Genomic DNA, 22,154 nt, shown 5'->3' on the forward strand with positions numbered 1-22,154 from the left:
AGACCGGCTGGATTTCTCATCCAATGGGTTTGAGTAGGAGACGAGGAGAAAGCAATTGAGATCTTCCCAGTCAATGAAAGGCAGCCTTGCAGCTGTAACAGTACTAAACGGAGATAGTGTTATAGATAGTGTTATAGTGTTTAGAGACATAGTATAATTGGCCTGCAGAGCTGTGTGTATGCCAACAGACAATAACCATTCACTACAGTTATTTACTAGCCTAGGTGGCCAACTGTTTCCAACAACATATATTTGCCTTGCCAAGGAAATGGCGACGTTGGCTTTAGTAGAAACAGGTAAGCAAACAGGCCAACTCTTCACGTAAGTTTAGACCCAGAGAAAAGCTGAACAATCACATTTACCAGGTATGGGATGGATTAGAAAAAGGACCATAAAATAAACAAAAATCAGTACTGATGTCCATGCAGGACAAGCCCCTGGGCACAGTTCTAAGATCAGCTTACAGTCCGTACATCCTAACCTTAACCATAAGTGGGAAACATACTAAACTGATCTTAGATCAGTCTAAGGGCAACTTCATCCTACTCCTGAAGGAATAACAGGCTTAGACCATCAGAGGGCAGCATAGGACAGCTAAAGCCAAGATCTATCTAACTCTCCATGCCAGGGAGGAAAATAATTGGTGTGTATGGATTTTGAAAAAGAGTGTGCATTAAAATTAACCAGAATTTCATGCAGATTCCCAATTGTGGAAGAACAAAACATATTTAACCATTTTCCCTAGAATTAAAGGCAATAAAGTAAATAGGTGATTAAAGGTAACAATTTCAAGGCAATTTGTTGCAGTTTTTTTTCTAGGTCTGCTTAAAGCACACATCTGGTAGTGTTCATGGGTACAGGTCACCCATAATGACAAACATCTCCTCTAGTAACCCCATCTCCATACGTCCCGGTAAGGGAGGTGTAGTGTAGAAAGTGTAAAGAGAATGAAAACGAAGATACACCTTCCTTGTGCTAACCTTTCCATCAACATCTTCCTCCCACTTTTTCCATCCATCCATCTTTAGGTGAATCTCAATCTAAGGTGACCTCATTTTCTTTTCTTACACTGATATTTCCTTGTCCTGATTTATTTAGATCAGTGATCATCAACAGGAGGAAGTCATTTTAGACTTTTGAGATGCCCCCCGTCATCTACCGCTGTCCTCCCTCCTCTCCTCAGCCCTCCCTCCCTCTCCTCATCTCTCCCTCCCTCTCCTCATCTCTCCCTCCCTCTCCTCATCTCTCCCTCCCTCTCCTCATCTCTCCCTCCCTCTCCTCATCTCTCCCTCCCGCTCCTCATCCCTCCCTCCCGCTCCTCATCCCTCCCTCCCGCTCCTCATCCCTCCCTCCCGCTCCTCTTGTTCTGTCAGTGTTACAGGGGCACCACCACTTCCACATAGTTGTTGGGGAAGAATCCTGATTGGCCGCGGATAGTGCCCTCCAACCAGTTCTCGTCGATGCGGTTGGTCAGCATGATGATGTCGCCCTCGCAGAAGCCCAGCTCACCCTCGTTCTCTGGCTCGAAGTCATACAGGGCCTTAGCGCACGGCTCAGAGGCTGGGGAGAAGGAAGGGGGAGGAATGTGTTGAAGAGGGAAAGAGAAAATAAACTTTAATTTGACATTCTTCTGAAACGGATTCAGCAGCTTTGCTTTTCAAACCAGAACCACTTCCAGAGTTTAGATAAGTGAGAGGCAGGAAAGGGACCAGAACACTTCATAAACGTCCAAACCGCTGGGCTCACAGGGTTGAAGGGAGACGTTACCTGTTACCAGATCCAGTGTGCGGGGTTAGTTTAGTCCCTCCAGGATTCTAGGATTCTGTTATCGCAATTTTTTTGGAGAAATCAACAATTCCCGCATATTATGCGAGGGCTTGCAAATTTGACCAATCACTGCACTAGTTCCGCAATTAAACAGTCAAATCACAGCAATATTTTCACATAAAACTGACCCATCATCACAGTACAAAAAGAGGGCTTGCAAAAATCAACCAATTACTGCACATTTACCGCATAATATGGTTCAATCAAGCCACACGTCAACAAACTTTTTCACTCGTCAGCGTAAGTAATTTGATTTTTTTTTCTCATTTTGCCATGCAAAATGTCAGAATTGACTCCCGTGGGGCGCAGCGGTTTAGGGTACTGCATCGCAGTGCTAGAAGCGTCACTACAGACCCAAGTTTGATCTCATGGCTGAGTCGCAGCCGGCTGCAACCGGGAGACTCATGCGGCGGAGCACAATTGGCCCAGCGTCATCCAGGTTAGGGGAGGGTTTGGCCGGCCGGGATGTCCTTGTCCCATCGCGCTCTAGCAACTCCTGTAGCAGGCCGGGCGCATGCATGTTGACACGGTCGCCAGGTGTATGGTGTTTACTCCGACACATTGGTGCAGCTGGCTTCCGGGTTAAGCGGGCATTGTGTCAAGAAGCAGTGCGGCTTGGCAGGGTCGTGTTTCGGAGGACGCATGGATCTCGATCGTCGCCTCTCCCGAGTCGTATGGGAGTTGCAGCGATGGGACAAGACTAACTACCAATTAGATACCATGAAACTGCAGAGAAAAAATGTCAGAATTGCTGCAACAATGAAGTGAAGTGAGTAAGGGGTTAAAGCTTCCCACACACACCATTCCATGTTAGTAAAACTCTCCTGGAATGAAGTGAGTCGATTAAGTACCATGTTAATTGCCACTCTTTCACCCTCAATCACAGACTCACACTCACAGTGTCGACTGTTCTTCGTGGACCGTGTTCTGTGGAAGGACGTGACGTCTACGGGGGGGGGGGTTTTATACATACAGAAAGATCAGTTTTGGGCTGGTGAGACAAGACTGCAATAGATAGATACATACAGAAACACACAGAGGCACACACACAGCTAAGGGCCAGTCTTACCTGAGGAGTATGAAGGGGGGTTGGCAGAGGGGGAGTACTCTCCATTTGAATGCTCCTGCTCTTCGTAGTCAAAGGAGGCTTTGGGTTTAGGAGTGTACTCACGCCTGGGGCGAGACTGGGCCTCGTTCACCCTGATACACACAGCAGAGGGGATGAATCAGTCACACGTAAATACACACAAATAAAAACAACGACAACCAACACAAACAGCTTCAACTGAATTGTAGAAGTCCACACACACACACACACAGCTGACCTACCTGTCTCGGAGTTTGTCCGTCAGCTCCTCCAGAATCTGCACAGCCTGTTTGTGATACTGTAGTTGTGACTCGACCAGAGAAGCCATCTGACTCACCTGCTCTACCTAGAGACAAGCACAGAGACCAGTCAGATTCATTAATACAGGGGACTGGACTAGAAACGGCATTACCAGGGGGACTGGACTAGAAACGCCATTACCAGGGAGGCTGGACTAGAAACGCCATTACCAGGGAGGCTGGACTAGAAACGCCATTACCAGGGGGGCTGGACTAGAAACGCCATGACCAGGGGGACTGGACTAGAAACGCCATGACCAGGGGGACTGGACTAGAAACGCCATGACCAGGGGGACTGGACTAGAAACGCCATGACCAGGGGGACTGGACTAGAAACGCCATTACCAGGGAGGCTGGACTAGAAACACCATTACCAGGGAGGCTGGACTAGAAACGCCATTACCAGGGAGGCTGGACTAGAAACGCCATTACCAGGGAGGCTGGACTAGAAACGCCATTACCAGGGAGACTGGACTAGAAACGCCATTACCAGGGGGACTGGACTAGAAACGCCATTACTATGGTTAATTTACACTTCTGTTCTCTCTTCCCCCCCTCACCACACAGAGGTCAATTTTCCGACTCTCGAAACTGCTTTGTTTCTGATTAACATGGCACTAACACATGTTGTACTCAGTCCCCTCATCTGATGAAATAAAAGGTCATTACCAGAGACAGGCCATCTAAGACTGGTTTGGCACGTTCTTAGGTTGCAGAGTCATAGTGGAAAACTAGAATCGTCACCTATTACACATTGTGACATTACATAACTGTTCCACTCACTAGCTATGGAGTCGTGGCAAGCTGACTGCATACTGGTCCTGAAATACTCATCAACGCTAATGCTAACGTTGTTGCCAATGCTAGCGCCAGTGCTACTACTAATGCCAATGCCAATGATAACAGATGTTGAAGCCCCTACTGGGTATTATAGTTTGGGAGTATGAAGCCTGAATCCTGAATTTCTACCTAGCCAACCAATGGAAAATAGCCTCTTCTTTCTTATTAACTAAAGAGATTTTCCTTGCTACTGTTGTTTCTACTTGCTTTCGATGAGTTTAAGCCCATTTGTTGCTGTGAAAGTAAGCACTTTGCGACTAATTCATTTGTAAGAAGCAACATACGAATAAAATGAGAATGATTGTTGCTGTCCATCTCTGGCATTATTCCCCAGATCCCTCAACTCTAACCCTTGACGCCTGAGGTATGTCTCACATCAGTCTCCAGCAGGTTGTGCATGGAGCTCTCTGCCATCTCTTTGGACTCGTGGAACTTCTCCAGGGCTGACCTCAGCTCCTCGTCTGGGATCTTCCCCTGGCGTTTCTTCTTATAATCGTAGTCCAGACGCCTGCCTTCCAACTTCTTCAGATGGTGCTGAGGAGGGAGGAGAGAGTCCTCCATTAGTTGATTGTGAAGGGTTAGAAAATAAAATGTGTAACGTTGAGGGAGAGTTGAGAATCCCTTATTCATCTCATTCTAGGTCTCTACCTGGATGTCTTTGATGTCCTTGTCGACAACGGCCTGCAGTGGATCGATAAAGTTCTGTTTGACATCGATGTCCAGGGAATCTTTGACCTCAGCCAGCCTCTTCATGGACTCGCCCACGTCCACCAGGGCGCCACCTACAGGACAAAGACTGTTACATGAGAATGGGCACACAATCCCCTCACCGGCCACAATAAAGGACAAGGTTCTTCTGTCGAGTACGTGGTCCCTACTTCACACACAAACGCACCTGGAATTCAGTATTCTGAGAGCCAAAGGCTAGGGCACAAAGGTAAAATAAAACTTATGGTAGTTTATGAAATCAATCTCTTTCTTACCAAAGTTGGTGTCCTCTCCCATCTCTCGTCCGAACTTGGCCATGCTCTCCCCCAGAAGCCCTTCAGCCTGGGGGTAGCCAGGGCTCTTCACCTGGCCCCGCATCTTAGACACCGTGTTCAGCATGGTCAGCTTGGCCCTGGACGCTGGGTTGGGCTGCAGGTACTCCGATGTTTTAGAGATGACATCCACCACCGCTTTACTGGTCACATCTGCCCTCTGTGGGGAAGTGAAGAAGGAGAGACAGCGAATGTACAATCTACTCTGACAAAATGGATCGATAGGAAAATCCAATCTTAGGTTAATAGGAGTGTATGTTTTTTTGCGTTGGGGAGAGATCACTTACCTTCTCCAGATCTTTGAAGTCTTCATCCAGCTTGGTTCCCTCTGCACCTCCGACCTTCTCACTGACCATCTACAAAAGGACCAGGCAGAAGGAGAATAATAAGTTCAAGTCTTTTACATGTATTCTGCACAGGACATGACTTTTCCATCACAACAAAGCCGTTCCTAATTCAGACAGAACAGTAGCACTTCCTCTGTAGCAGCTCTACTCTGGTTAGCCCTGTATCAGCAGAGAAGACCTAACCACAGACAGTTTCCTTTTATACAGTTACAAACGCAGTCACAGACAGGAACACTTTTTCACAGAGAGGGACTCGCACGCAAACAAGAACCAGAAGCATTGGGTTTATTGGCAGGTCATCAAAACAGACTCATTGTAGAGCCTATTTGTTCAACATGTGACTCAGTGCAGCTATCTTCAGGGCCTAGGCTATACAGTGCATTCGGAAAGAATTCAGACTCCTTGACTTTTTCCACCTTTTGTTACGTTACAGCCTTATTCTAAAATCGATAAAAAAATTGTTTCCCCCCCTCAATTTACACACAATACCCCCTAATGACAAAGCAAAAACAGGATTGAGAATTTTTTTGCGATTTGGGGAGTTATTTGGGGAGTTTCTCCCATTCTTCTCTGCAGATCCTCTCAAACTCTGTCAGGTTGGATGGGGAGTGTCACTGCACAGCTTTTTTCAGGTCTCTCCAGGGATGTTAGATCGGGTTCAAGTCCGGGCTCTGGCTGGGCCAAGGGCATTCAGAGACTTGTCCCGAAGACACTCCTGTGTTGTGTTGTTTGTGTGCTTAGGGTCGTTGTCCTGTTGGAAGGTGAACCTTTGCCCCAGTAGGAGGTCCTGAGCAGGTTTTCATCAAGGATCTCTGTACTTTGCTCCGTACATCTTTCCCCTCGATCCTGCATTGGTCTCCCAGTCCCTGCCGCAGAAAAACATCCCCACAGCATGATGCTGCCACCACAATGCTTCACCTTAGGGATGGTGCCAGGTTTCCTCGAGACGTGACGCTTGACATTCAGGCCAAAGAGTTTAACCTTGGTTTCATCAGACCAGAGAATCTTGTTTATCATGGTCTAAGAGTCCTTTAGGCACCTTTTGGCAAACTCCAAGCGGGCCATCATGTGCCTTTTACTAAGGAGCGGCTTCCGTCTGGCCACTACCATGAAGGCCTGATTGTTGGAGTGCTGCAGAGATGGTTGTCCTTCTAGAAGGTTCTCCCATCTCCACAGACAAACCCTGGAGCTCTGTCAGAATGACCATTGGGTTCATGATCACACCCCTGACCAAGGCCATTCAACCCCCATTGCTCAGTTTCGCCGGGCGGCCAGCTCTAGAAAGAGTCTTGGTGGTTCCAAACTTCTTCCATTTAAGACTGATGGAGGCCACTATGTTCTTGGGGACCTTCAATGCTGCAAAAAGAAAAATTGGTATCCTTCTCCAGATCTGTTCCTTGACACAATCCTGTCTCTGAGTTCGATGGACAATTCCTTCAACCTCATGGCTTGGTTTTTTTCTCTGACATGCACTGTCAACTGTGGGACCTTATATAGACAGGTGTGTTCTTTTCCAAATCATGTTCAATCAATTGAATTTTTCCACAGGCGGACTCCAATGAAGTTGTAGAAACATCAAGAATGATCAATGGAAACAGGGTGCACCTGAACTCAATTTCGAGTCTCATAGCAAAGTGTCTGAATACTTACGTAAATAAGGTGTTTTTTTATTTTTAATATATTTGCAAAATTTGTCATTATGGTGTATTGTGTATATTTAATTCATTTTAGAATAAGGCTGTAACGTAACGTGGAAAAAGGCAAGTGGTCTGAATACCTTCCGAATGCACTGTATGTCACTACATGAACACAGCAGATGGGTTAGCCATCTTTATAACAGTGTTCTTTAACTTCTTATGGCTGCAGGGGCAGTATTGAGTAGCTTGGATGAAAGGTGCACAGAGGTGCCCAGAGTAAATGGCCTGCTCCTCAGTCATAGTTGCTAATATATGCATATTATTAGTATTGGATAGAAACTCAGAAGTTTCTAAAACTGTTTGAATTATGTCTGTGAGTATAACAGAACTCATATGGCAGGCAAAAACCTGAGAAGTTCCACTTCCTGTTTGGATTTTTTTCTGAGGCTGGTAGATTTTCAACCAAGCTCCCATTGAAATTACAGCGAGATATGGATGAGTTTTCACTTCCTACGGCTTCCACTAGATGTCAACAGTCAATAGAACTTTGTCTGATGACTAATGTGAAGGGGGGCCGAAGGAGACAGGAATGATTCACCACTACCATGAGGTGACCACGCATTGAACACGCGCGTTCACGTGAGAGGCAGCTCCGTTCCATCGCTCAACTGAAGTCAATGTAATTCTCCGGTTGGAACGTTATTCAAGATGTATGTTAACAACATTCTAAAAATTGATTCAATACATCGTTTGACATGTTTCTACTGCCTGTTACGGAACTTTTGGACATTTCGTCACGTTATAGTGGTCGCGCTTTGTGACTTTGGAATTGTTTACCAAACGCGCTAACCAAAGTAGCTAATTGGACATAAATAACGGACATTATCGAACAAATCAAGCATTTATTGTGGACCTGGGATTCCTAGGACTGCATTCTGATGAAGTTCATCAAAGGTAAGGAAACATTTATCATGTATTTTCTGGTTTCTGTTGACTCCAACATGGCGGCTAATTTTACTATTGTTCTGAGCTCCGTCTCAGATTATTGCATGGTTTGCTTTTTCCGTAAAGTTTTTTTGAAATCTGACACAGCGGTTGCATTAAGGGGAGGTATATCTATAATTCCATGTGTATAACTTGTATTATCATCTACATTTATGATGAGTATTTCTGTTGAAACGATGTGGCTATGCACTATCACTGGATGATTTTGGAACTAGTGAATGTAACGCGCCAATGTAAACTCAGATTTTTTTATATAAATATGAACTTTATCAAACAAAACATGCATGCATTGTGTAACATGAAGTCCTATGAGTGTCATCTGATGAAGATCATCAAAGGTTAGTGATTCATTTTAGCTATATTTGTGCTTTTTGTGACTGCTATCTTTCGCTGGAAAAATGGCTGTGCTTATTGTGGTTTGGTGTGACCTAACAATCGTTTGTAGTGCTTTCGCTGAAAAACATATTTGAAATCGGGCACTTTGGTGGGATTAACAACAAGATTACCTTTAAAATGGTATAAGACACATGTATGTCTGAGGAATTTTAATTATGAGATTTCTGTTTTTTGAATTTGACGCCCTGCACTTTCACTGGCTGTTGTCATATCATCCCGTTAGCGGGATTGCAGCCAAAAGAAGTTATTAAGTCATGGAGACCCACAGTGTGTGCAGGCTTTTGCTCCATACCAGCAGTTTTACACACCTGATACACATCAAGCCCGTTGCCAACCATACCAATTAAATTCAAACTGATCAGTGCGCAATAGGCTATATTGTGTGTAATACCCACCCCCTCAGTCCTACTGGGGCAACAATATTTTTGATGTGAAACTACAAGTTACCATTATGGCTGGGAATTGCCAGGCACCTCACGATACGATATTATCACGATACTGTTTCGATACAATATGTATTGCGATTCAATACTCATTTTATTGCGATTTTGTTAGGGCTGACCCCAATTAGTTGACAGGTCGATTGTTCGGTCGATAGGACTTTGGTCGACCAAGATTATTTTTTTTGTCGAGCAGTAGAATAAACTCAGCAAAAATAAATAAACGTCCCTTTTTCAGGACCCTGTCTTTCAAAGATAACTCATACAAATCCAAATAACTTCACAGATCTTCATTGTAAAGGGTTTAAACACTGTTTCCCATGCTTGTTCAATGACCCATTAAGCATTAATGAACATGTACCTGCTTGACGGTCGTTAAGACACTAACAGCTTACAGACGGTAGGCAATTAAGGTCACAGTTATGAAAACTTAGGACACTAAAGAGGCCTTTCTACTGACTATGAAAAACACCAAAAGAAAGATGCCCAGGGTCCCTGCTCATCTGTGTGAACGTGCCTTAGGCATGCTGAAAAGAGGCATGAGGACTGCAGATGTGGCCAGGGCAATAAATTGCAATGTCCGTACTGTGAGACACATAAGACCGCACTACAGGGAGACAGGACGGACAGCTGATCATCCTCGCAGTGGCAGACCACGTGTAACAACATCTGCACAGGATCGGTACATCTGAACATCACACCTGCGGGACAGGTACAGGATAGCAACAACAACTGCCCGAGTTACACCTGGAACGCACAATCCCTCCATCAGTGCTCAGACTGTCCACAATAGGCTGAGAGAGGCTGGACTGAGGGCTTGTAGGCCTGTTGTAAGGCAGGTCCTCATCAGACATCACCGGCAACGACGTTGCCTATGGGCACAAACCCACCGTCGCTGGACCAGACAGGACTGGCAAAAAGTGCTCTTCACTGACGAGTCGCGGTTTTGTCTCACCAGGGGTGATGGTCGGATTTGCGTTTATCGTAGAAGGAATGAGCATTACACCGAGGGCTGTACTCTGGAGCAGGATTGATTTGGAGGTGGGAGGTCCATCATGGTCTGGGGCGGTGTGTCACAGCATCATCGGACTGAGCTTGATGTCATTGCAGGCAATCTCAACGTTGTGCGTTACAGGGAAGAAATCTTCCTCCCTCATGTGGTACCCTTCCTGCAGGCTCATCCTGACATGACCCTCCAGCACAACAATGCCACCAGCCATACTGCTCATTCTGTGCATGATTTTCTGCAATACAGGAATGTTAGTGTTCTGCCATGGCCAGCGAAGAGACCGGATCTCAATCCCATTGAGCACGTCTGGGACCTGTTGGATTGGAGGATGAGGGCTAGGGCCATTCCCCCCAGAAATGTCCGGGAACTTGCAGGTGCCTTGGTGGAAGAGTGGGGTAACATCTCACTGCAAGAACTGGCAAATCTGGTGCAGTCCATGAGGAGGAGATGTACTGCAGAACTTAAATGCAGCTGATGGCCACACCAGATACTGACTTATCAGTAAGTCCCCCCCTTTGTTCAGGGACACATTCAATTTCTGTTAGTCTGTGGAACTTGTTCAGTTTATGTCTCAGTTGATTAATCTTGTTATGTTCATACAAATATTTACACGTTACATTTGCTGAAAATAAACGCAGTTGACAGTGAGTGGACGTTTCTTTTTTTTGCAGTGTTAATATATATTACCGTTCAAACGGTTGGGGTCACTTAGAAATGTCATTGTTTTTTAAAGAAAAATCAAATGTTTTACCATTAACATCAAATTGATCAGAAATACAGTGTAGACATTGTTAATGTTGTAAATGACTATTGTAGCTGGAAACGGCTGATTTTTAATGGAATGTCTACATAGGCGTACAGAGGCCCATTATCAGCAACCGTCACTCCTGTGTTCCAAGGGCACGTTGTGTTAGCTAATCCAAGTTTATTACTTTAAAAATGCTAATTGATCATTAGAAAACCCTTTTGCAATTATGTTAGCACAGCTGAAAACGGTTGTGCTGTTTAAAGCAATAAAACTGCCATTCTTTAGACTAGTTGAGTTTCTGGAGCATCAGCATTTGTGGGTTCGATTACAGGCTCAAAATGGCCAGAAACAAAGAAATGTCTACTGAAACTCGTCAGTCTATTCTTCTGAGAAATTAAGGCTATTCCATGCGAGAAATTGCCAAGAAACTGAAGATCTCGTACAACGCTGTGTACTACTCCCTTCACTGAACTGTGCAAACTGGCTCTAACCAGAATAGAAAGAGTGGGAGGCCCCGGTGCACAACTGAGCAAGAGGACAAGTACATTAGTATCTAGTTTGAGAAACAGACACCTCACAAGTCCTCAACTGGCAGCTTCATTAAATAGTACCTGCAAAACACCAGTCTCAATGTCAACAGTGAAGAGGCGACTCTGGGATGCTGGCCTTCTAATGTACTTGTCCCTTTGCTCAGTTGTGCACCAGGGCCTCCCACTCCTCTGTCCATTCTCGTTAGAGCCAGTTTGCACTGTTCTGTGAAGGGAGTGATGTTATTTTAAATTGACAAAAAAAGAACCTTTTCTTTCAAAAACAAGGACATTTCTAAGTGACCCCAAACTTTTGAACGGTAGTGTGTGTGTGTGTGTGAGATATATATATATATATATACACATACATACACACACACGCCTATCTCAGTGAACTAATCCCTTGCGGAGGCCTAGACTAAAAGCCAATTTATGCTTGATGTGAAAATGTGGCCAGTGGATCCATATGGAGGGTATGACCAATTGTGAAGCCTCCGGAGGCATGCAGAGGCCAAATCATCCTGTATAAACACATTAATTTCCTTGAAAACTTCCTTCACAACTGCTTTGCGCTGCTCCGTGGAGCGCAAGAAGTATGAATGCCCTGACTTCTGCAGAGGCCGTATCACCATAAATGCTGCATGGCCAATGCAGATGTCGGATTGACCATGCAGCGCCCAGATTCACAATGCACTTCTCTCTCCAGAATGCCTTCTCTCCCGCCAATTGGTGCACATTTATTGTTTTCATAACTTCATTGTGTGAATTGTTTGCGTTTGATTGTTAAGTGTATATCAACTCCCCATTACATATATCACCAGTAGTACATTTACCGTTAATTCCTATAATTTGTAATCTTTAATGTTTGTTTGGTTACGGTAATTTCTGTTAATGCCTTCAATATATTATTATTCCTTTTACCGTTCTCATTGTGGAGTGGGCAAATTGTTTGCATAGCGCACAACCAAATGCAACACTTGTGAGAAACAAGTTTTGGTTTATTTCATACCATTTAGGAGTTTCTTCAATTCAATTTAGTCATTGTCTTTTGTTTGGAGCGCTCCTGTCAATGTTGATTAAGCTTAAAAGTAAGCCTATAGGCTACCTGGTCTGCACGCTAATGTAGGCATGTAAATGTGCCCATTTGGGGATCTGATAGTATTTCTGATTGGCTTAACGCACCACCACTAATGACCTGTGGAGCTTCTCAAAATAATGTTGTTATCTTCACCTCAAAACAAAGTCTGTTTTTACATCCATTAAGAAAGACAATAGTTCCTCAATGTATTTGAAAAATCTTTCCAGCTCTCTCCCTTTCAAAAACCACTCACGTGAAAAGGGAGAAATGTCATGTTCTGATCTTGTGGAAACATAAAATAGGCCTACCTGATTACTTCTTGTCAGTGCTCGACTTGGACTGAAATAAGTTCCGGTACTCATTTTGGGTGCTGGTACTGTTTATATTTTAGGTGCAGGAGCTAATATTCTATAAATAGGTACATGATGAGGACCAGCTACTGACAGCTGTAGTCCTCATTATGCTACATGACATAACTAGGAGGTGGGCCTGCCTGGGAGTGGGAATATATTTGTGGCGTTTGTGTTCATGTAATCAACATGTCTCTCTGGTGTGTGTGTTCATACGAGTTTTTCCTTTCTGTGCATTAAAATGTGGCAGTAACCCATCAGCGGTTCATTAAAATGTGGCAGTATCCCATCAGCGGTTGAAGATGTAGCAATTGAAAAGGCCACTGATTTTATTGCCCGAGTAGCAAGATGAACAACACGTGTTGCAGTCCTCATGCCTCCTTTTCCCACCAGAGATGAGTTTATCAAATTGACTTATTTGTGGATAAAACGCTGAGCTTGATGACGTGGTGCACATAAAAATAAGTTTTGCGGTTAAATTCCCATGTACCGAATCATTGAATACAAGTTAAATGGGTTTTCATCGCGTTTTCAACTTGTTATATACAAATTATTAATTGTATGTATAGGGAATGAGCCCACTCTGGTCTTTGCGCGTGCGCTCTAACCAACAGCTGGCAGATACAGTGCTGGCTACCTAGGCTACATGATGAGATTCCTATTTCAGACAAAAGAGCAAGATCCTTTTTATTTGTCAAACGGCAGCCAAGCATCGATCATTATGTCAGCAGAATAAGACCCTCAATATTTAATGTAAAGCAGCATCAAGCTCGTCACCGTGCACTTTCACCACCCTGTGAAGTTCATCAAAACATTTCATCTGTAGCCTAATAAACTGCATGCTTTACCGAGTCATAGTGGGAGGACCACACAACATATGGTTATTATAACAATATTTACTCATAAAAGGCATTTTTACCATAATTTCTTGCATACTTAATTTTACAAATAAAAAGATCCCACCTTGTCGAGCGTAAAGTTGTCAACATTTGCAAAGTTTACCGACAAATTTGCTGTTTCCATCAGGGCTGTCATGTATTTTACTCACATAAAAAGGTTGGATGGAAACCTGGTTACTGTAAAGTCCTAGTTATTTTGTTGCTTTGACAGTGATTTCTGAAGATTTCTCTTTTATTTCATGTGATTAGTGATTCATTTTACATCTGTCCCTCATTTTAAGGTCAACCCTGTTACGTAAACTGAACTTTGGTTTCAATATGTTAAAACCATTCCTTATGATTAGATTTTTTTTTTAAACATTTGAAAAATAAAAATAGAAAAGACAAATCAGAGTAAAAGCAGTTCAGATGGTTCTACTCTTTTTGGCAATTTTCTGGTGGAAAACTGAGTGTCAACACGTCAACCTGTTACTCAGACAGGCTAGAAATGTTCATTTCATTTTTTGGGTGAAGCTTGCATTCAATTGCCACTCCCTGTTGCACACAACATGCTTCCATTCCCCCTGTTACAAGGGGATTCATGGCTGCTTTAAGAATAAATCTTCAACCCTCTTTAGTTGGCAATTACTATAGTCATTTTTTTTTGTGATGCACCGATATTACATTTTTAGCAGATACCAATATTTTCCTTGCCCCAAAAAAACAATACCGATATTTAAAATTTGAGCGGCCTTTTAAGCATTCTGGAACAGTTAAAGTGTTAACACACACACACGCACACACACGCGGGCGCAGGTCTAAGGTACTGCATCTCAGCGCAAGAGGCATCACTACAGTCCCTGGTTTGAATCCAGGCGGTATCACATCCGGCCGTGATTGGGAGTCCCATAAGGCGGCGCACAATTGGCCCAGTGTCATCTGGGTTTGGTCGTCATTGGAAATAAGAATTTGTTCTTAACTGACTTGCCTAGTTAAGGTTACACACACACACACACACACACACACACACACACACACACACACACACACACACACACACACACACACACACACACACACACACACACACACACACCTGACCAAAAAGTTATTTTGTTGGCATTTATGCATGTCCCCATTACCAGTAAAACATTATCAAAACCTATTTCTTTCACTTACTTGCTGTACTATTTCGTTGTTAATTTGTTTAGTCGTTTCATTCTCAACCAGGATTTCTATGGAACGCAGTTTGGGTCTTTGCGTGTCAAAAAAGATACATGTCAAATAACACTATTTGACATGTCAAATAAGCTTGTTGACCAATCAGGACCTGAATATGACTGCACATCACAATTTAACGAGTTCATAGATTTTTTACGTAGTTATTACACATTGATTACACTATCACTCGTATTTCATATGTCACAATGATTCATTGATACGTATGCTATGATGCTGGTAAAGTTTTCCCACGTACCTACAGTCCTGGTCATAAAAAAAAGCTGGCGAGCTCATGGATGCAAACAATGTTCTTCCCCAAAAACATAGCAAAACAATCTGTTTCAGTAGCTATAGTTAGCTAGCTAACTATATAGCTAGGTGTCATCATCTAAAATAACCCTCATTTATAAGACAGTTCTTATTTGATTAATGCTGGTCAGAACCATCTATGTGAAGCTAGCCACAATAAGGATTAGCCACAATAGCAGACTTTGCAGTTAGCCTTCAAAATAAAAGTATGTAATTGACAGTGATGCAAATGAATACAAATAGTAGAATTATGGCATAATTGAATAGATTATGCTAAACAAGGTTGGAATGTTATATAAAATCAACAAAAAACAATTTGTTAATCTGCTGAAATCACACTGGATGTATTATACTTTAGAATTGCATTGGGGGCATACATATTTCACTATACAGCCTTACCTATGGATTGTGGATCAATGACACAGGGTATCAGTCTACTCAGTGACACCCAGAGAACATTAGCGTTGTAGCTCTTATTGCGGGACTCTGAAACAACTGTGAATTGAGCCACATTTATTGTCAACCTATGTGTATTGAACACTATTCCCGAGAAAAAACAATACTGCACGGATGTTTTGGAGTCTGATAACTGAGGAGGACGTAGGGAAAAAATTGCTTGGCTATTGAGTAGACTGATACCCCATTTCATTGAACCCCAGGGCAAGCTGTACAGTGCAACATGAACGTCAATACACACACACAATAGGCTGGCTGGAGAGGTGATTTCACACAGTCACAGTCCCGTGATAAAAACTACAACACAAATATTTGTGAAAACTCTTCAGTTGTGTTCTGTTGGTGTCACTGAGTAGACTGATACCCCAGTTCATTGCTTCGCATTCCAACCTTGTTTAACATGATCTAGTCTAAATATGATTCCACCAATTGTAACCTTCTACATTACTTTCAAAGAGGTACTTTTATTTTGAAGGCAAAATGCAAATTCCACTATTGTGTCGAATCCTTATTGTGGCTAGCTTCACAACACATAACCCGGTCTGGTCGAGCATCACTAGCCAGATGAAGCTAGCTGGGTGCTTATAACGTTAGCTTTGGGCAACAGGGTTAAGTAGCTGGCTAGCTATTTATTTTCATGAACTGAAGTTCAATTTCAATAGGCGAACAACAAGTGACTATCTCGCTAATACTTAAACACAAGGATTCCTAAATCATTGCTAAGAATAATGAAAATGACTGCAGTTTCTACTGGTCATTGTTTTCAGGCTGGTTGTGTTGGTGCTAGCTAGGTAACAATCTAAAGCTAGCTAGCTACCCCAGAAGTTGCGGTCGAACAAATAATGCTTTATTACCAACGCTGTATTGTAAACACATTGTTCGTGGCCAGTGTTTGCAGACTTTTTTGTACAGCTTTGATAGAGCTACTGATAGTAGTGGTGGCACTTGGCTTTCAAGAGCAAATTTAGAACACACAACACTCTATAATAGAACTGTTATTTAACGCGTCAAATAGTGTTATTGTCGAATAGTGTTATTTGACATGTATCTTTGACACGCAACGACCTAAACGGCGTTCCATAGAATGTCGTGAAGCTAATAGCAGTGACGCTATTACAGTGTAACTCTAGTAGGGCAACATCTGAAAAATAGCGCACTTGGTAACGTTAGTGTGTACCGGTGCTCGATCAGTCGCGAAAGCCAACATCACCCACGACAGAGAACGGTTGATTGTCAAGGACAATGAATTCCATTATCCTGGCGTTAATGGATTTCGCCTTTTGAGTTGTCTCGCTGAAATTTTCTTACTCTTTCAAATGACTGCTCGATCCACACAGCAGACATTGTGGGCTAGGTTAGGAATACTGTGTTGCAAGTGTAGCGCAAAATTTTACGTCGCGTATTGTACTTACAGGTATGCATGTCAGCTTTGACATCGATTTTGCAAATCGGTGTTAAACTATACATCGGGCCGATACCGATGTAGGCATTTTTACGCTAATATCGGCCGATTTCGATATGTTCACCGATATATCGTGCATCCCTATCTTAAAAAAAATGTAACCTCGAGATGGGAAAATGTGTTTATGAAGTTGAACATGTGCTCTTTTTTTAACACTTCTCAAAAAAGGCCCCAAATTAGTGGAACAACCCATTAGATAATCCCATGTGAGGAAGTGAGTGTGTGTTTACCGGCAGGCTGTTGACCGAGTCTGTTCTCCTGGCTTAATAACAACCCAGGAATCCGGTTTGGGCACTACTGCAACATTGCCAGGATTCCAAAGCACACCAGAGTCAGGAGAACAACTCACCAAACAATCACTCACAGCTGTGTGAACAACACACCAACAGACTGACCTATTTCCAAAACAGGCCCCTATAACATAGCAGATGGCCTCATAATAAGGGTCAGTACACTCAGACACCCACGCCCTCATTTCTCCCAGAGATATTTAATGACAGGGGTTTGAGAGTGTCTAGGCCTTGCCTACTAGGTGCCTTCGTGCCCATTTACCCAAAAACCAGTCAGACTATTCTATAGTAGTGAGGTGAGTGGGACAGTCAGGCCATTTCAGTTCACACACAACACACTGTGTTACATCACTAATTATGGAGGCCTCGAGAGTATTTACTACTAAAGATCAAATAGAAACTGTCAAAAATTGGCCTCTCAAAGCTGTCAGATGACTTCCTTAGGACTACTTACAACCTGTTCTGTAACTACTTCACTTGTGGCCAAATGCAGATTGTATTAGTATCTGCAAAGGCTATAATGTATCTCAGATCCATCCAATGCAATAACAACCCTTTTATTTGTGTTACACCACTAGTACTTCCTAGCCTCCGGTTTTCAGGGGATATGAAATAAATATAGCCTGTGAAGCGACATCCGCTTTTGGACGTTAACAAGGCGACACTTCATCTTAACTCCTCCTTCACATTTACTGGATTGGTTGAACATTGCAGAAGAGAACCTCCCAACAGTCTTTCCCCCAAGACCAGTATGTAAGGAATATAGTTTCAGACATTTATTTTACACCTGTTAAGTTAAGTACCTCCTAAACAGGAGATACATTCCACATAAAGGTAATAAGCATGTTTGACTCTTCAAATTAGACACCCTTTGCCTTGATGACAGCTTTGCACACTCTTGGCATTCTCTCAACCAGCTTCACCTGGAATGCTTTTCCAACAGTCTTGAAAGAGTTCCCACATATGTTGAGCACCTGTTGGCTGCTTTTCCTTCACTCTGTGGTCAAACTCATCCCAAACCAAGGGTTGAGGTCAGGTAATTGTGGAAGCCAGGTCATCTGATGCAGCACCCCATCCCTATCCTTCTTGGTCAAATAGCACTTACACAGACTGGAGGTGTATTGGGTCTTTGTACTGTTGAAAAACAAAATTATAGTGGGACTAAGCACAAATCAGATGGGATGGTGTATCACTGCAGAATGCTGTGGTAGCCATACTGGTTAAGTGTGCCTTGAATTCTAAATAAATCCCTGACAGCATCTCCAGCAAAGCACCCCCACGCTTCACGTTGGGAACTAGCCATGCGGAGATAATCCATTCACCTACTCTGCGTCTCACAAAGACACAGCGGTTGGAACCAAAAATCTAAATTTGGACTCATCAGGCCAAAAGAGAGATTTCCACCGGTCTAATGTCCATTTCTTGGCCCAATAAAGCCTCTTCTTATTGGTGTCCTTTAGTAGTGGTTTCTTTGCAGCAATTCGACCACGAAGGCCTAATTAATGCAGTCGATAATTGAGATGTGTCTGTTACTTGAACTCCGTGAAGCATTTATTTGGGCTGCAATTTCTGAGGCTGGTAACGCTAATGAACTTATCCTCTGCAGCAGATGTAACTCTGGGTCTTCCTTTCCTGTGGCGGTCCTCATGAGAGCCAGTTTCATCATAGCGCTTGATGGTTTTTGCAACTGCACTTGAAGAAACTTCCAAAGTTCTTAATTTTCCAGATTGACTGACTTTTATGTCTTAAAGTAATGATGGACTGTCGTTTCTCCATGCTTATTTGAGCTGTTCTTACCATAATATGGACTCTTTTACCAAATAGGGCTATCTTCTGTATACCACCCCTACGTTGTCACAACACAACTGATTGGCTCAAACACATTAAGGAAAGAAATTCCACAAATATTTTTTTTTAACAAGGCACACCTGTTAATTGACATGCATTCCAGGTGACTACCTCATGAAGCTGGTTGAGAGAATGCGTGCAGAGTGTGCAGAGCTGTCAAGGCAAAGAGTGGCTATTTTGAAGAATCAGAAATATATTTTGATTTGTTTAATACTTTTCTGGTTACTACATGATTCCATGTGTGTTTTTTCATAGTTTTGATGTCGTCACAGTTATTCTACAATGTAAAAAAAAAAAAAAAAAATTTGGGGAATTTTTGGTAATGCAATGTCCATGAAATGAGATCATCCTGACACAAAATAACTGATTGGTTGAGCTCAAATTAAAAGGGTTTATCACATACAGCTAGATTAATTCCCCTCTAGTCTACACCGCTTTATCCATTCCTCCAAGGAAGAAAATGTTTTGCTAAACTCAGAGAAAGAGAGGGGGGAGTATTTAAAATGAGTCATGTAAACGTTCTGATACGAAACTCACTAACGTTAGTTTGTTTATGTTTGCGTAGAAAAATTTGCTATGACACACCGAAACAATGGCGCTGTTTTCAAACACTGTTTTTATAGTAAATTTAAACAATGTGTCAATTACGACACGACAAAGTAACGTTGTGCTGAACTGACAGCTAGCCAGCTACTAGCATAGCCAACTCACTGGAACTATGCAGATTTAACTTTGCGAGGACTTTTCAGGCCACTGAAGTTAGCCATTAAACAAATGTAAAAGTTAAATAATTTAGCCAATAAATAAAACATTTGGGTCAGATATTTCCTTGTCAAAAGGCACATTTAACTAGTTGGCTATATTGCACAAGTAATGCTAACGTCGCTAGCTATCCAGCTAACTTAGCTAGCTAACATACAATATAACTTTAGCCGAAGTAAAAAGTTGTTCACTGACCTGGCTTGCTTTGTAAAATTGTTTCTTGAAGCCTGCGACTGACATTTTTGATGCAGGATATAAGCTTCTTTCTTTACGTGCAAGTTGCTTTTAAATAATTGCTGAACGTTTGATTATAGGAATAGCTCGCTTAAGTTTCTCTTCTGCGTCGTTTTCTCCGCAGCAGACTAAACTTCCTTCACCGTGGAGTTTAGTCCTCAACAGTGGATCATACTCTCTTTCAAGCTAGTTTTCCTTTGCGAGTGGAACTTGCCTGGCAACCAGTCTACTTCCTGCAAGGCATAGAAGCTTCTGCTATACTGAACAAAAATATAAACGCAACAATTTCAAATATTTTACTGAGTTACAGTTCACATAAGGAAATCAGTCAATTGAAATAAATTCATAAGGACCTAAATTCACATGGCTGAGCAGGGGTGCAACCATAAATTGGCCTGGGAGGGCATAGGCCCACCCACTGGGGAGCCAGGCACAGCCAATCAGATAGAGTTGTTCCCCACAAAAGGGCTTTATTATAGACAAAAATACTTCTCAGCACCCCCCCATGAACTGGCGTGGTTACACATGGTCTGTGGTTGTGAGGCCGGTTGGAGGTACCGACAAATTCTCTAAAACGATGTTGGAAGCAGTTTATTGTAGAGAAATTAACATTCAATTCACTGGCAACAGCTCTGGTGGACATTCCTGCAGTCAGCATGCCAACTGCACGCTCCCTCAAAACTTGCAACATCTGTGACATTGTGTTGTGCTACAAAACTGCACATTTTAAAGTGGCCTTTTATTGCCCCCAGCTCAAGATGCACTTGTGTAATAATTATAATGCTGTTTAATCAGCTTCTTGATATGCAACACCTGTCAGGTGGATGTATTATCTTAGCAAAGGAGAAATGCTCACTAACAGGGATATAAACAATTTTGTGCACAAAAGTTGAGAGAAAGAAGCTTTTTGTACGTATGGAAAGTTTCTGCTATTTTTTATTTCAGCTCATGAAACATGTGACCAACACTTTACATGTTGCGTTTATATTATTGTTCAGTGTATATAAACTGGATTTGCAGTTCCTGCTATTTTTCAATAAGATAACGGGGAAAACAAGTAATAGATTGGAAACAGATTCTGTAGGCCTGCCTGCCTGCCTGCTTGTCTATAGACACTCAGGGGATAAGATATTCTATCCTAATTTATTTGCTCTGATTGATTTTCAGTGATGTCCCCATGTGATGACAGGCCATTTATTTTTGAAGACATCTGGACAGTTTCCCAGACACGGATTAGGCTAAACCTAGTCATGGACTGAAAATCTCTATTGAAATGATCTGTGTCCAGGAAACTGGCCCTTATTGTATTTCAGAAGCATTCGATTCCTCTCCTAATCTCATCTTCTTTATCTGCAGATCTGTGAGAGGACCGGTATTTTCGAATAAAAGGTGGATGCCACCGGGAATCTTCTTTCACCTTTACCCAATCCCCTCCCCCTACAGCATTGCCGGAGAAGGAAAGGAGGCATCGGGGAAGGGACTAGCTGTGGGCCACAGGGGTGGCAGTCAGTGACAGCTCTGCTGAGGACAATGGATTTTTCCCAGTCGGCTCCTTTTCCTTTCCCAAGGCGTGAATGTTTTTGGCAACATTTGAGCCTTATTCAGAGAGGTACAATATTTACAATGCTGCAGAATATATACAAAAATGTATGGTGCTGATGTTATACCTTTTCTTATTGCAGAGAATCATGTCTGTTCAGCGCGATACGTTTTACAATGTGGTGCCATCCTGAATGATCCAGGTCCCCCTCTGCAGTTAGGAGTGTGACGTGTTCTTAACCTTGTCCCAGTCTGACTCTGCTCTCTAGCCAACTCCTTATGGAAATGGCATGCCAAAACAATGACAATGGAGTTTGTAAAAGCACAAACAGATCTGGGACCAGGCTAATGTCTTATACATAAGACTCTCAACTCTTTTCATTGTTATTATCGTTGATTATTGATTAGCGTACTGCATTGTTGAGGGAGCTAGCACATAACCATTTGGCTGCACTTTTTATACTTGCTGTAAACTGTGTATGTGACAAATAGATTTGATTTGAGGCCCGGTTCCATTTGGTCCCA

General features: G+C 42.8%; 1 protein-coding gene across 2 annotated transcripts; it reads right to left on the bottom strand.

Moving 5' to 3' along the window:
• Nucleotides 1–1,357: 1,357 nt before the first annotated feature.
• LOC120055614 (endophilin-A2-like) lies at nucleotides 1,358–20,369 on the bottom strand. Of its 2 annotated transcripts, XM_039003498.1 has the most exons (9): nucleotides 20,052–20,369; nucleotides 5,381–5,449; nucleotides 5,037–5,253; nucleotides 4,702–4,835; nucleotides 4,429–4,587; nucleotides 3,157–3,260; nucleotides 2,897–3,027; nucleotides 2,726–2,773; nucleotides 1,358–1,560 (listed from the first exon to the last, which is right to left on the bottom strand). In XM_039003498.1, the coding sequence occupies exons 1-9, from the start codon at nucleotides 20,094–20,096 to the stop codon at nucleotides 1,376–1,378; spliced, it is 1,092 nt and encodes a 363-aa protein (XP_038859426.1). In that variant the 5' UTR covers nucleotides 20,097–20,369; the 3' UTR covers nucleotides 1,358–1,375. The 2 variants fall into 2 exon arrangements, with proteins under 2 accessions (XP_038859426.1, XP_038859427.1); XM_039003499.1 differs by lacking the exon at nucleotides 2,726–2,773 and having other exon boundaries at nucleotides 20,052–20,365.
• Nucleotides 20,370–22,154: the final 1,785 nt, after the last annotated feature.

Source organism: Salvelinus namaycush, chromosome 11, assembly GCF_016432855.1.
Source record: "Salvelinus namaycush isolate Seneca chromosome 11, SaNama_1.0, whole genome shotgun sequence".
Classification (NCBI taxonomy): Eukaryota; Metazoa; Chordata; class Actinopteri; order Salmoniformes; family Salmonidae; genus Salvelinus; species Salvelinus namaycush.

Coding starts and splice junctions, on each gene's coding strand:
- LOC120055614 (XM_039003498.1), bottom strand. CDS start 20,096: ATGTCAGTCGCAGGCTTCAAGAAACAATTTTACAAAGCAAGCCAG. Junction 4,836..5,036: donor GGGAGAGGACACCAACTTTG/GTAAGAAAGAGA, acceptor TTTGTCCTGTAG/GTGGCGCCCTGGTGGACGTG. Junction 3,261..4,428: donor ACAACCTGCTGGAGACTGAT/GTGAGACATACC, acceptor GCTTGTCTCTAG/GTAGAGCAGGTGAGTCAGAT.